The sequence below is a fragment of the Cottoperca gobio genome, chromosome 24, assembly GCF_900634415.1.
Source record: "Cottoperca gobio chromosome 24, fCotGob3.1, whole genome shotgun sequence".
Lineage (NCBI taxonomy): Eukaryota > Metazoa > Chordata > Actinopteri > Perciformes > Bovichtidae > Cottoperca > Cottoperca gobio.
The window spans coordinates 20,650,876-20,666,457 of NC_041378.1; the positions used below are offsets into that span (position 1 = coordinate 20,650,876).

General features: G+C 42.1%; 1 protein-coding gene across 1 annotated transcript in view; it reads right to left on the reverse strand.

Moving 5' to 3' along the window:
• lama4 (laminin, alpha 4) overlaps nucleotides 1-13,440 on the reverse strand; it is a 28,382-nt gene extending 14,942 nt beyond the window's left edge. Inside the window, exons 1-14 of the mRNA XM_029462787.1 lie at nucleotides 13,134-13,440; nucleotides 8,539-8,640; nucleotides 8,290-8,417; nucleotides 8,116-8,196; nucleotides 6,927-7,141; nucleotides 6,502-6,602; nucleotides 5,710-5,890; nucleotides 5,155-5,238; nucleotides 4,893-5,044; nucleotides 4,289-4,399; nucleotides 3,910-4,021; nucleotides 3,521-3,685; nucleotides 3,051-3,244; nucleotides 319-435 (exon numbers count right to left, since the gene is read on the reverse strand). Of these exons, the coding sequence (XP_029318647.1) occupies nucleotides 319-435; nucleotides 3,051-3,244; nucleotides 3,521-3,685; nucleotides 3,910-4,021; nucleotides 4,289-4,399; nucleotides 4,893-5,044; nucleotides 5,155-5,238; nucleotides 5,710-5,890; nucleotides 6,502-6,602; nucleotides 6,927-7,141; nucleotides 8,116-8,196; nucleotides 8,290-8,417; nucleotides 8,539-8,640; nucleotides 13,134-13,235 (1,845 nt within the window). The 5' untranslated portion in view covers nucleotides 13,236-13,440. The remainder of the gene's footprint in view (nucleotides 1-318; nucleotides 436-3,050; nucleotides 3,245-3,520; nucleotides 3,686-3,909; nucleotides 4,022-4,288; nucleotides 4,400-4,892; nucleotides 5,045-5,154; nucleotides 5,239-5,709; nucleotides 5,891-6,501; nucleotides 6,603-6,926; nucleotides 7,142-8,115; nucleotides 8,197-8,289; nucleotides 8,418-8,538; nucleotides 8,641-13,133) is intronic.
• Between the last annotated feature and the right edge of the window lie 2,142 nt (nucleotides 13,441-15,582).

Below are 15,582 nucleotides of genomic sequence, written 5' to 3' on the forward strand. Positions count from 1 at the left end.
CTGTGCACACACACACACACACACACACTAAATTAAAGAGGGAGAGCTGTTTGAGGACACAGCTGCTTCAGTCTCTGGAACTCCACAAAGTGCTTTTAAAATCAAATTGGTCAGCTTTAAAATATGACAGGCTGCATCTCAGGAATCCATTTCATGAATAAATTCAATACAAGCCCTTGGACATTGCAGCCACATATCACAATCTATTAGATTATCATACATACTCCCTCATTCAGTGACCCCTGAACATCATTAGACAGCACCCCTCATCCCTGTTTATGAAACCACCGTGGGTCCTCACAGTCATGTAGGCCTCACCTGCACCATAGCATCCACCTCAGCCACAGTCCTCTCTGTGTCAGAGATAAAGCCTCTGGATATTTCCAGTGTATCGTTGACAGCAGCGTAGTCCTCTGTCAGTCTCTGCTGCTTCGCCTGGGGGCACAAGTAAATCAACAGGACACAATTAAACCATAATTAAGCGTAAGAACTGGGATACAACAGGGATAGAAATAAAATGCAAAAATATGTTTAATATCCTAAGGCCTAGGCCACCAACATTTTTTTTATATTACAGGTAATTTAGCAGACACTCTTAGTGGACAGTCTCCCTGGAGCAGCTCAAGGTTAAGTACCTTGCTCAGGGGCACAATGGTGGCAGCCCTGGTATTGAACTCACAATCACAGAACTGGAAGGCGTATCACTAGGCCACCACCCAAGACACTGTGAAAAGCTATCTTTAAAGGAGCACTTTGTTATTCAGGCAAATAAACCTTTTTGTTTTCTTGCAGAGAGATGCTCTCTGTTTGAGACTGAAAGCAATGTGAAATAGCTAGCTTGGTTTTATCTCTCCATGCTTCAGTCTTTAGGCTAAACTAAGGTAATACCCTCCTGGCTCTAGCTCTTTATTTAACACACGGGAGACTGGTCTTCACATAAAACCCAGCAGAAATCGGGAGAAATTTGGGGTTCAGTATCTTACCCAAAGACACTTTGACATGTTGAACACAGGGGCCGGGGATCAAACCACTGCCTCTGAGACATTGTCTTGACAAATTAAACACTATGGTATTGGGACGTCATGGTGGCCTGGTGATACAATATAACCTCAACATCTCCGGTTTGATTCTGGCCCGGGACTTGCTGCATGTCATATCCCTCTCTTTTTGGGCTGTCAGTTTTTGTAGTGCTTTTATACTATACATTTCTACACTTCTTATAGGAGGTATGTGGTTTAATGTGAATGTATGACTGAGTATGGCCCAATGATGAGAACATTTGCCGTGGAAACCCAGCAGTGTGCACACTGTAGCTGCAGCTGGTGAGGCTACGAAGAGCCCCAGATTAAGAGAGGCTCCATGTTTGGCTAGTGCACCATTCATGGCATTGATTTACAGCAGAGACCCTGATCATGTAGATCCCCACTCCTGATAACAAATGTGCAACCAAAAATACACAAACACAGACACATACAGACCCACACAGAGTTCAGCAGCAGCTGTTCTGCTGCAGCAGAGCCATAATGCCAAACAGGGCATAACAACAGGGGAGTTTACAATACAATATATAAACTCAAGGACTGAGAGGTCCATATCTGTGTGTGCAGGTTTTAACTCATTTCTTACAAATCACGTATATTCAATGATTAAATGTAAAATGATTAAAAAGAATCCATATTACTATAAAATTAGACATGATAATTACTATGTTGGATATTAAAGGCCATTTTATGTCTCTTCTCTTTCATTTTCTTTTACAGCTTTTGAAAATAGTCAGCAGTGATATTTAGCATAACAATATATAAGCAGATATGGAGCAGCATGAACATTATTTTGGAGTTGTTTCCAAATAAATGTAAGGTCAATATCTCCTTTCCTTTTAGCTCTATTTGTGGTCTCTACCAACTCCTGAGGGAATTCTCTGTCTCTTCAGCTGCTACATGCTTCACTATGTTCACCAGCTAGTCTCTGTGCCTGTCTGCTGTTTTCTGCTGAGCAGGTAGTTCACAGTGGCTTTATTAAAGCTTTTTTTTTTTCTCAAAACAGCTTCCTGCAGGAAAAAAGGGAGAGCAGTAAGAACAAAAACTCTGAAGGACATTAAAATTCTTCACAGAGACGAGTGGAATCGTTTCTGGTAATTGGGTTTGTCAACATAAGTAACCTCTTCAGTAGCAAACTACTGTGGATGACAGTTACAATATATTTCTGAGCTAGCTAATTGCTATCTGTTAGTTAGAAAGCTCATTAGCTTGATTGCTGATGGAGCAATACATACACACAGTTTATTTACATGACTGTACCATCTGTACCGTATGAGCCTTCAGTGGAGCAGTTTAACCACCAAAGTTGAACTCAGACATTTGAAATGCTCAATGATTGGGCCTTTAGGGTGGTACTTCTGTTACCAAGGAGATTGCAAGACTATACTAATACAGTATGTATTTCTGGCTACATTATGGTAGATATATGGTAAGACTGAATAATGTTTGTCTAAATGCTTTTCAGTGTTTTGGTTTTCTCTCTTGGAGTTGGGATAAGATGAATTTCCTCAGTACATTAATGACTCTGTGGGTTGACTGTGGGCTGTATCATGGGGAAATAAAGTCATGTTTCTGTGTGTAGGCTCTGGATATTATCATGAGAACATATTTTGTATTGCAGCATTGCTGCTCCCCCTGTGCGGGCCTCCTCCCTAATGTAACAGTCCAAAGCTCACACAGATGGTTTTGTGTTTCTGTTCTCACCGTTATTAGACTTCTCTGACATGCCGGGTAAACAACAACCAGATCTCGCTCTCTCACAGCCTTGTGCGTGTGCAGTGCATGCTGAGGATCGGCTCTGCTTGTGTCTTTTAAGGCCAGGTACCGTGGTGTGATTGAACATTGTTTGTAACATTGTGAGAGAAGATAAAGCAGACTAGACTCAGAGGGGGCTCTGAGCTCTTTAACAGGATGTTTACTAATGCATCCATACTGACAAAGACAGAACGAGAAGGGAGTGTTGGAGGAGAGATACACTCAGCAGGGGCCTGGGGGGTCATAGGAAATCACCTCATTCCTCTGGAATTTGAGGATGCTGGCTCCGTTCCTGTCCTCTGTCTCCTGGACGGTGCTGACTGCTTTCTGGAGGAAGCCCTGAGTGTCCGACAGCTTGGTGGAGAAGCGGGACAGAATCTCCCTGACAGGGGGGAGGCGGCTGTCTGTCATCATCAACTTCTTCTCCAGCTGACGGATACGCCTCAGCACTGGAAAGACAATCACAAACACTAGCCATTACTTCATCATTAGTGGCACATTTGCGTGACTCAGGACTTGCTACTATAGTCTGGTAAACACAATTTAGAGCAGTGGGCTCAATATTTCTTATACATAAAGAGTATATAATGAAATACCACAAACAATAATATACAGTTAACAAATAATGGATGCTATAACATTTGACACAGATAATTGCAGTTGAAAGAATGAATACATTTAAATAAGCATGCTTGTGTTTTGTGAACTGCTGTATATCTCCTCACAGTCATGGGCTTCAGTGGACTCGTCAGTGGCGGTGGGCTCTCGTGGGGACAGATCCAGTGTCCTCATCCACGTCACCATTACCTGGGCCCGCTTGGTGCTCTGCCTGGCCAGCTCTGGATCCACATCCTGCTGAACACTGTACAGCTCCCAGTCATGGATCATCTCTGTGCACATACATTTACATACAGAGTTGAGTCACCCAGACTGCAAGTGCAGACTTAGAGGTCAAATGTTTTTTTTAATAAACTCTGCACTCCTAAGATATTGTATAGTTAATGTGGTTAGAAATAACTACATACGGCATACAATACAACATGATTGCAGGAAACACATGGCGCACTGATATATTGTCACTAGTAATTTGCACTTGAGCAGAGCTGTTTGGTACCTTCAATGCGTATGTTGAGATCAGTGAGGTTTATGTTGAGCTGCTCAGCCAGGGTGAAAGTCTCCAGTGTGTCATTATCCATCTTGTTCCCCAGAGCCATCACCACATTCTCCTGGAAAATCACCACAAACACTTGTCAATGACACATTAATCCACAGGTCGAGTCACTTGCTTCTAAAGAATAAAGAGTCTAAATAACTAGAACATGTCAGGCTCAACTTTATAGGCTATGTAACGTCGTGTAAATAATATATAGGATTTGATTGGCGTATAGTATAGTGAAATTTTGAGTATAGTAGTTAATCTGACTGCCTTCATTTTTCAGAGACTTCACTTAATGGTTAATGTGATGTAAATGAAAGACTTGGGCTTTGCTGACCGAATCTCCCAGCTCTTTGATGTCCAACAGCACAGCGTCTGTGGCCTTCTCCAGATCTCCGGTCTGGGCCTTCATCACCAACGAATTGTTTCTCCAGCCTTGAAACTGAGTCTGTGTGAAAATAGATTCTTTATTTATTATACCAGCTACAGCTGCGTTAAGGACATGTAAACGAAAAGTAAAAACATAAATCCTCAGGAACAGTTACACTGGAGTGATCTGTGATGTTCACTGCTTTTCAGGAATTATTGCTCCACTAGCTAGTCTCTAACAGTGTCTCTCATATGGTGCTGGGCAGGTAGTGGAGAGTCACAGCTGTTTGACTGAATACTGCTGCATGCTGACAGGGAACAAGATTCAGTGAAACTGCCCCAAACAATACACAAAAGCAAAAGAATGAGCTCAACGAGGCTAATAATCTGTGTAGAGCTGAGAGGAAGTGCAGAGTCAGTGATACTTCTCTTTCACATTACACATAATTATTTGATCCATTGTTCATAGATAAATCTTGATTGGTGCAGCTTCAACGTGTCATTTAATGCATGTTGCATTTCTATTTCTTGTGCATTTACAGCCAAATGTATTCTTTCATGTGTTTATGAACCTGCAGTCGATGAGCAGTGTAGTTGTAGTATTTGAGCCTGTCGTTGGCAGCAGCACCAGTGGAGATGTTCAACACTCCGACTTTCAGCTGGTCCAGTGTCTTATTGGACAGCCGCAAGTCTCCGATCAGATGCCAAATGCACTCATCACAACCTAAAACCAAAGAAGATCAGTGGATTATAGCACAGTTGTAATGTGTTATAATTGACAACAATTTGTCTTTTTTTCTCTGCTGTAGTGGAGTCTCAGCTACAGTCACTTACTGATGTTGCACAGGTTGACTGTTGCAGCCTCTGATAGGCACTCTCCTGTATGCATATCACAGTGGCCGCTCTCACAGTCACACTCTGTAAACAACAGATGCAGATGCACTTCATCACAGAGTGTAAGACAGAAGGTTCTGCAAATCAGACTGAATTGTTGATCAACTGGAACAGGTCAGTGCAGTCATCACATTTAGTGTACAGTATATAAAGACCCACAGATGGTATGTTGGCTTGAGGTCTGCACATCTGTCTTGTGGCCTCTCTTGTGTGGGACTTTTAGCAGCTGTGTGTGTATAGATTTGGGCTGCACAGTGATGTCATCCAGCTCTCAGCAGAGAGTATCCTGCCAGATGCTTCTCTGACATCATGTGCTCTCTTATGTGTGCACTACTGTGGTAGTGGGTGTGGGCGTGGGAACATAAGTACTCAACGCAAACCTTTTCCTCTGGGAAAGCGCTATCTGCATTTAATGTTTCGACAAATGGTCTGGGGGTGTTTTTTCAAGAGAGCGAGAACACATTGGAAATGTAGTATGACGGACAGAAGGCTTACTCGGGCAGCCGGAGGGACTGTAGTCCCAGTAGCCTGGGAGGCAGCGCTCACAGTAACGACCTCCGGCCCCCGGGCGGCACGGACAGCTGTGGGTGAGAGGGTGGCAGGTGGGGCGAAGGGAAGCTGGCCCGCATTCACACCTCCGACAGCCCTGACAGCTGGAGAAACCAGAGTAGCCCTCCTACATTACATGAATGACAAACACTGTTAGATCTCAGTATCTGCCGGTTCATATTCACTTTGAAACATATTGTTGTGCATCTTTAAAGGATCATACCGGTCTATTACAGCTGGGAACTTATTTAGGTAGTTTTGGAAATTGTATTCACTAAAATAATAGCTGAGATCTGAGAACACACCATTATGAATGTCCAAATGTGTCTAGTCGAGGCGCTTACTCTCGATCTTACACTTAAGTAAATGAGATCTGTGACCTTTAACTGACACACCTCCAGTGCTCCTGTTTTCTTTTCTTTTTTAACATTTGAACTTATTAATGTAACAGACTCAACATTATTAAACTATTTCAAATGTTTCAACTGGACATTTTCAGCAACGAGCATGCAAATGTTCTTCTGAAGATTTAGATTTTTTTACTTTTACTGTTTATCTGTTTTAGCTTCCAAATAAGTGTTTTTTTGCCCAGTCGAAAAAAACCCAGAACATACAATTATATCTATAGGAATGAAAATAAGACACACGGTGTAATAAACTGGAATGACCCTTAACCCTGCTTTACATGCAGAAGAAATACAGTTGTACTTCTGTACGCAGTCCCACGGTTTCTCTCACCTCACATTGTTCACAGAGGCGTCCCGTGACTCCCGGCTTGCAGTGACACACTCCTGTCCTGTCGTCGCATGAAGAGGTGCCACATTCATTGCACTCGCACTCTGCGACAGACACAGTGATTCACTGATGAACATTAGAGGTCAAATGACGCCAGCATGGTGAAGGGGTTATTTTTGGACTTGCAGGGCCTCCAAAGGCATACACTAATCCTTGATCCGAGCTGTCACCTTGACTTGTTTTTCCATTGAACATCTTCAGGTTGACATACTCACCCCAAAGTCTAACTTTAACTTTTGCTGCATGTGTAATCATTTTGATATTACTAAGATGACATACTAAGATGTGGTAAGAAGAAACAAACAGATAATTTGTCGAAACTGTTGATTTCAACATGGAAATCATAGGAGTTCACTCGTTGCCCCCACCTCTGCAGTTCTTGGCACTGATGGCGTCGCCGTAGAAACCTGGGGCACACCTCTCACAGTTGGCCCCGGCGGTGTTTCCCCAGCAGTGCTGGCAGTTGCCCGTCACGTTGTGGCACTCGCTAAAAATCAGATTAGGGTCGGAGTTGCTGTAACAGTTGCATCTCCTACAGGAATTGCCAATCGCCATCGGGTTGCCGTAGTAACCTGGAGCACACCTGGAGAAGAAAGACAATACCACTGCCTGCTACAATGAAGAAGTTCAGGAAAAATACACCTTTAAATACTCTCTTTGATGCCAGGAGTTATTCTGTCTTTTCATGGAATCTTACACATGTATATGGCCAGACAAAACTGTGATCTGGCTACAATGGATTCAGGGGGATTGAGGATTGAGGCTTTCAGTGGAGAAATCACCATCTATGCATTCAGACAGACGGACATGACCAACACCAGCACCAAGCATAGAATGGTTGAAATACATACATATGTGATGTTATGTACATGTGGCCCACAACTGTATGAGTTAAAGTTGCTAAGAGAGCTCAACATACTGCAATTTATGAAAACAGATGAAAGACAGGCAAAAGAAGAATTCACATTTTTGTGTTGTTTTCAGATTTCTGCAAAGGTTTTTCTTTCCCAACAGTGAGAAAGTAACACATACTGAGCGACTGGGTAAATATAGAGACAGCACATTGGGTGAGAGAGAAATATGATTTCAGTCAAACTTCAACAATACAAATTCTTGTGTGTTTCTGTAGCAGATTAGAAATGGACATTTATCCAAAAGGACTTTGCTTTGTTAATGAACAGCTCATTGAAAACAATAATATTTTGGATGAGATGGTAGACGCAGAAGTGTGGAAATCATGTACTGGAATAACGTATCCTCAAACGGTTATTATCCAAAAAATCTGAGTTTGTTAGCAAAAACTGTAGTTTTCTGGGTTAGAAAAGGTCCTGTTGTAATTCAAGTGGCGATGGAAGATACAGAAGCTGTTACATAGATCCATGTTGCAGGCGTTATACGCTGGCTTGCACTGTAAACTACTGTTGGACATCTTGGACTGCTTGAATGTTATATTGTCATGCTCAGTCAGTAATCTGTAGTTGTAATTGAATATGCACAGAGAGCATTATTTCTTATGCTTAATTTATATAAATTCTTGGTTGCCTCCTCAGCACTGACCTCTCACAGAAATGTCCAGCGTAGCCCTCTTGGCACTTGCAGCGCAGAATGGCAGCTCCTCTGTCACAGTGCACTGCGAAGCTGGCGAACAGATAGGGGAACATATTTCAGAGATTACCCACTGCTGGCCAACACGTAGTCTTGCGGCTGCAGCAACAAGAAGAAGAAACTTACTTATTGGAGGGGACAGAAAGGGGGCAGGCGCAGGGGCGGCAGGTGTGGCGTCCGTCCAGGCTGGGAGACAGCATGTAGCCATCTTCACACATTTCACAGAAATCACCTGTACTGTGCTCGCTGCAGTTCTGAAAGAGAGAACATTAAAAGCAGTATTAAAAGGTCTATTGGTTATGGAAATTAACTTAACTTAAGTGATTTGTTCACTCTGAGACTTCAGTGAGAGATAATCAATGTGGGCAAACTTACTATGCAGACGCCAGTGATGTCTTCGCAGTAGTCTGCGTGGCCTTTGCAGTTACATGGCAAGCATATGTTTAGCTCACTCAGGAAAAATCCCTTTGCACACACCTGGAGGGGGAACAACAATATAAATTCTTACTTGAGTAAAAAGTCAAACAGCAGTATAAGCAATCATTAGGTCAGTGATGCTCGGTAGATGGGCACCAGTGATGTTCTGGGGAGTTCTAATCACCTGCTGCAGAGCCTCTGTGTACATTGACTGTTGTTTAGCAACTAAATTACTAGAACTATTACTTTACAATAGAAAATCTGTCGATGCCTGAAAGGTATTGTAGAAAGGACAGCAGTTAATGGAGAAGTCTTGTTAGAGAAAGATAATATATGTGAACATACTGCTAACACACCTGAATAGCTACCATTTTACACTGGTAATAATTATGATAATAATCAGTTAGATGTTTTTTACAGTTACATTTTTCCAGATTCAAGCATTGAACAGAGTGTTTCAGGCACCAAGTGAGTTGTGAGTTTCCCTCCTCTACACAATGTCATTTTAAAAGCTACATCCTGTCTGATGTTTGTTCACCACGGTTTCTCAGGATGGTGTGATGTCAGAGTTCAGAGCTGTGACCCCCCCCCCCCCCCACACACACACACACACACAGCCCTTTGAACATCTTTGAACATTTGAAACAGCACCATTCAATGAGGCATACAATAGCAGTCTGTAGAAACTCCATAGTTTGACCTCCTTGTTACACTCAGTTAACTGACGCATCCAGAACATTCCACAGCCAAACAGAAAGCATACAGTACTGTATACATTACTTATGAGTCACATTTTCCTTTGATTTCTTCACAGATGGACTGTGAGACAAAGACATGCTTCTGTAGCTAGCTAATGTGAAACAGCTGTGAACAGCAGCACTGATTCCTCCAGCAGACCCCATGATACCAAGATACCAGAGCCATACATCATTACATCATTACCATATTAACATTCAATGTGGCAACCTTCCATGTAAACACATCCTGAAAATGCAGTCAATGAATTTGAAATGGTTTCAGTGCTCACAGAAAAAAGATAAAATGTTTTGGCCCCAAAAGGTAGTACATGCCATTAGGAGTAATGACCTTCAAGTTTATGGGAAAACCACGAGAACCACATTTTGAATGGGTTCAGGCCTATTAGCTGAGTGACAGTCTGTGCTGGGTCAAACAGCTGCAGTGTGTAAACACAGGGCCGAGGGTTTGGGTTAGGGGAGAAGCAGCAGATGGTCTTGAGGTAGGACATGAACTCTTTAGACTCCTCTAAAATGAGAGGAACTCAAGTATACAAACCAGCAGCTTGTGGAATAACAGTTTTCCACATCCATGTTTGGATGACTTGATGTCATAATCATTAGCAGTTATAATTTAGGCTTCAGACTTTTAAGGGATAGTTGTGAAATACGCTTTGTCGCTTACTTTCTGAGAGTGAGATGAGAAGATTGATATCAATCTCATGTCTGTCAGTGGGTATGAAGCTTAGACTTACACCTAGCTCAGCATAAAGACTGGAAACAGGAATAAACAACTATTTCATCAACAGTTTATTCATAAACTCAATACAGCCGACAGGCACAGATAGGGACCAGCTGGTGAACATAGTGGAGCATTTAGCAGCTGAAGAGCAAATATTCTTAGTGGAGACTAAAAAGAACTAAAAGAAGTCAATATTGACTTACATTCTGAGACAATTCTTAATAAATGCTAATGTTGCTCTGTACCCCCGTTGTGTACAAAGTTATGTAATAACAAGTTAGCCATACATTCTGTAAGGATTTAATATGTTGATTAGATTACTATTATTATTAGATTATTCTGCATTGTAAACATAAATAAAAGCAAGTTCAACTTTGCCCAAACTGCTTTATTTATTTTTATATAAAAAGACACAAAGTTCCACCACTATATTGACAGTGAATTTGAAAGTAAGATGTGTCATAATTTGGTTGTGATTTAAATGTTTGTCTGACTAGCATTAGGCTACCTGTTTTTTGTTTCCTCCCTGTCAAAAGCATGTCTGAACAAATTATGCTAACATAAGCACTTGTTTGTTTATCATTAATCATTCACTCCAATTCTGTTGCATTCCACATTTTCCCTCCTTGACATGGCCACCATTTTGAGAGCCATTGGGTGAAACATCATTAAGGAACTTGAGTAGCCATGCTTTTATCTTTGACAGAGCCAGGCTAGCTGTTTCCTCCTCAGTTTTTAATAAGTCCTTTCTCTAGACCGACAATTAACACACAGCCGTGTTTGATCTTACTCTCAGAAAGACAGCAAATGTATTTACGAAAAATCATAAACTATTCATTTAAGAGCCATTTCTCTTGGGGACAGTGCTGTAATGTGGAATCTGAATGTTTAAATAGGAATTCAAACCATGTTGGTTAACTTAAATCAATTCATAACCATCATGGGAATAAAGAAAATGACATTTGCATCCTATTTGCAACTATTAGCACACTCAGTAATGTGAACTATTTATGTGGCCCTCCCACTGTGCCCACTACAGTGGAGTACAAAGATGACATTCAACATGTCAGCATCTCTCTGTTTTCATGTCTCAGTAGCCTGTTTATCAGTGTATTTCCTGTGTGTTGACTGAACACTTTTAAATCAACCATAAGGCCCTCTGTGCGATACAGAGCTGAACACATGTAGCTGGTATCAAGCACATATCAGCTACATACAGCTGTGTGTGTGTGTGTGTGTGTGTGTTATAAAGATAACTTTTAAATGTGTTCTGTGTGTTTTTATGTACATCTGCCTGCCGACAGAGAGGATTAGGTGGATTAAATGTTAAAGCTTGAAGGTTGTATCTCATTTCCGCTTCGCCTCCCAACTGGAGCTGGCTGCTGTATTTTTTATTGACCTTGAAGAGGGGTTCAGACACTGGATTTAGTCATGCTAAGTCCTCTGAACATCCTCAGGACGGGATAGACCCAGGGTCATGAGAATCTCATGCTAACTCATAACTGTGCACAGACAGTCTGGCTGCAGAGGCGAGGCCCCTTCTCCGGTGACCCTCAACTTAGAAAACTCAGACATTGAGAAATAAACACGTACAATAGAAAATAAATGAAGAAGACATGTTGTACTGGTAGAGCTTTCAAGTTTGGGGCATTCTCTTTGACATTTTCCCAAACTTTACTGATCAGTTTAGAACAAAGTCACTATATAGCCAAGAATCAGGGTTCTAAGGTTCAGTTCTATGGGTCCAACACAAATCAACCCCAAAAGCATTGAAAGAAGCCACATTATTACAGTTGCAGTGTAACAGAACATTTCTGTAAAAGGAAGTAGTTTATCAATGGCCTGACATCGTGTTCTACTTATTTGCAGCTACAGGTAGCTACGCATGTACCCGGTGTACAGCAAGGATGACTAAGATGAAATAAAAAGTGTACAAGGAAGGCTAAGCAATCTTATTGTAGATCAAGAATCAAGACATCCTTTTGGGTACATTTTTTGTGAGCATGCATTGGCTCATTAGAACGTTGTTGCATATCACATAATCTGCTGCTGCTTTAAAGTTAAACATTTAGAATGTTTTGCTGAGATTGAGTTAATGATAACAACCCTATTGTTTGACAAGAACATCAATTTTGGTCGCCTCTGCAAAGCCCCACATTACGATAAAACACATTTCTTCTAGGTCACATTTTTTCTAGGCCAGCCTTATTTTTCATTCTTGATTTCTTCGCATGCAACAATAGTATGGTTAGGGAAATAATGTGGTTATGACAAATACATTATTGTTACGTTTCGGTTAGGGGTTAGGCAACTAATACAAATGGTTAAGGTTGAAAGATGCCCTAAACGCCCGTCCACTACCTGTACACCGTTGTATCTGTTACAGTGCAGATAAACTAACAGAGGGCTGAGAGGAATAATAAAAAGGTAAAATAATACAGTTAACTGTGTTCATTCTCTGTGAATCTTTTTGTCCATGAGTACACAATTTGAATCATGTGGGAAATAATTATACTGCTATATAGGGAGGCATAAACATTGTATACAGATTGCGGTAACAACTTTGGAAATAAATATTACCAAAATGGATTTGATATAATCAAAATCTTGGAGATTATAACTTTAAATGAAAATAGATTAACTCAGAACCAGATAGTATCATTTTAATTAAACATAAATTGTCTGCTCAGTTAAAAGTTTGGCCGAGGGGAACATTGGCCAGTAGTCCTGTAAGGCTTCTCATGCCCTTACTGTCTATTGTGATCTCTCTGGGGTGTTGCTCAACATTTGGCAGCTGGTTTCCATTAGGGAACTGCCAGAGAGGGTGGAGGGGCATGACAGTGGTGGAGACAGTAACTCAGAGCCCATTGGAGCTTTAGCCTTGGGGTACGTCTGATGACACAAACACACACAAGCGTGAACACAAAGCAGGACCATTGTGAATCACTGCCAAAAGACTCCCAAACCTGCCTCATCATGTACATGTGCAGTAGGTAGAAAAGTTCGCAAACTAAACACAGCTCTAACAGCATGCACAGTTTACCAGCCAAAAAGAGATTCAACCAAATATGTCTTACTTTCAGCTCCGACTGCTGCTGTTCCCCAGGCCTGGCGGCAGAAGCTGGATAGGCAATCCCTGATAGGATGCAGAGAAGGCAGGATAGAGATTTAGCAGCCATATTTGTGTGTTTGCCCAGTGGAGCACTGATCCCCCTCTCTGTGTGTCTCCTGGCTGTAGGACAGTCTCTGGGCAGCTCCTCTTGCTCTGCTGCACCCGCTGGCTTTACTTTTCCAATTCTGCAACCTCCAGATGCAGCTCTCCGCCTAGTCACGGCCTGGCCAGAGTCCTGTAAAACAAACTTGTGTGGACTTCCTCCCTTTCTCTCCCTCCCTCCCTCCGTGCCCTGATTCCTCTCCCCTAGCGGACTTTCCTCTCCCCTGAGCCTGTGCCTAAATCACATACAGATGGGAAGGCTGCAACTGAGAGAAAGAGTTAGAGGGGGAGAGAGAAAGAGAGAAAGAATGACAAACAGAGAGGCAAATGAGCAACAGAGGACTTCTGTCTGTTGAGCAGAAGGCAGACAGTGCACCCATCCAAACTGCATATCTCCCCCCGACTGGCAGAGTCAGATTGAGTGTTAGCTCCCCGTCTCCATTTGCAGGTCCGTGGCACCCTTTCACCTTGGGCTCAACAGGCAGCACCCCTCCCTCTGCTCTCCCCCTCCCCAGACTAGGCAGAGGGTCTAAAGCTTCAACACTCACTCTGCACTCGTCAGGCAAAAGGAACAGCTCTGATATCCCGGCCCTGCTCCACCTCGCAGCCATTGGCTTTCAGTTTGTTTTCCAAGATCAGAGCATCAAAAGCTGCTAAATCCACGGATATTGTGTGAGACTCTGAGAACAGGAAGAGCCTGAGCGTGACTTCCAGCCCAAAGATGTATAGTTAGAGGTTAAAAACAGGAGTTCCCTAAGATCTGAATTGCTGGACACTGTACATGCTGAAGTGAATAAGTCTAGCAGAGGTCCAAAGACAGTTGTGACTTCACCACAAAGACCATGTCCTAAGCAGTTCCAAATACGTCCAAGTTATGTCGTGCTAACCTATAGGACCATGTGGAAGTTATATGTCTCAAGTGACTAACAAACAGGTTGTCACATTCAAGTTATGTATGGCAGAGTTGTCATAAAAGAGCACAACAAGGCCTCAGGCAGCTCTATACTTACTATTCCTAACAGAGCCAGGGTTTGTGTAAGGAAATACAGGATTTCAAAAGTAACTTAGGGAGCTAAAAATCACAGATGGGACCAAGTAACGGTTAAAGAACGGCTAAGAAGTCATGCCTGCTTAATAAATGATGTATTTTATCTTAGCTAAAATCAATTTTTACTTTTAGTTCGACTTCAAACGCTTGTAACTCAAAATGTTTCTGTTGAGAGCAAACAGATTCACCCTGCTTTTTAGCATCTTTTATTTAGTCTCTATACCCTTATATTACATTCTCACTGTATGAGAGTACTGTGGTACCATAACAAAGTAAATTGCTCTGTCAGGAGTAACTGTAGACTCCAGTTATGCACTTCTGAGTCCATTTCAATCCTTTATATAACACATTTATGCAACGTAAATGAGACAGAGGCGGCACTAACCACCAGAAAGCAGATGTTAGGCTTTGCTGAACCACAATGTGTTTACTTCACCAGCTCACTGAGACGGACAGGACTTTTCCTTCTCCATGTTTGGCCCACTGCACATTGGAATTCTCAGCACAAGCCTCCTGTAAACACCAGAGATCACTCACAGGCCAGGCTCGTATTAAATGATCTAGAGGTTTCACAGCAGCAGCACTGTATTCTTAACTTCTCTGCAAAGGAGTGACTTTGTCCCAGTGGTCTTCTTTGCCAACCTATTCAACTAAAGCCATTCATGTGATCCAAGGCCACTGCAGGCTCTGGAAGCTGAGTGATACAGCAGGCATGGCACACTGCTACACTGCCCTCTGAACCAGAAGCAACAGGAAGAAATCCCTCTGCAGTGCTGCAGTGTGAGCATCACAAGATCACGCTTAATGAAGCACAACAAGGCTTTGTCACAACTACAGTGTGACACACTTTTATCTTGTTTGTCTGACAATATTTTGTAGGGTCACATTAGAGGATAGTTCCAGGGCAACTTGGGTCTTAGTTTTCTAGTTTTGGTCATTTGTATTGGAAATAATATTATGGCACTTGGAAACACACTGATATTGCTAAAAAGAAGTACCACAGGGAATCATCAGGATTTAAACAAACTTATTTGGAGAGAGAAGAAAGGTGAACAGTAAAACTTTACATTGTAAACATCCAACTTGCTGAGATTTCACTTTTGATTTATTCTTTTTTCTAACAGGAAAAGCAAGGATACATATATATTCAAACTTGAAATGCTACTAACTCATGCATGCTGTAGTTTAGGTTCCCCTCCAGATCAGAGCAGAAGGGGAGAGGCATGGCAGCCTCCTGAGAGGGTCAGAGAGTAGAGCAGGTCAG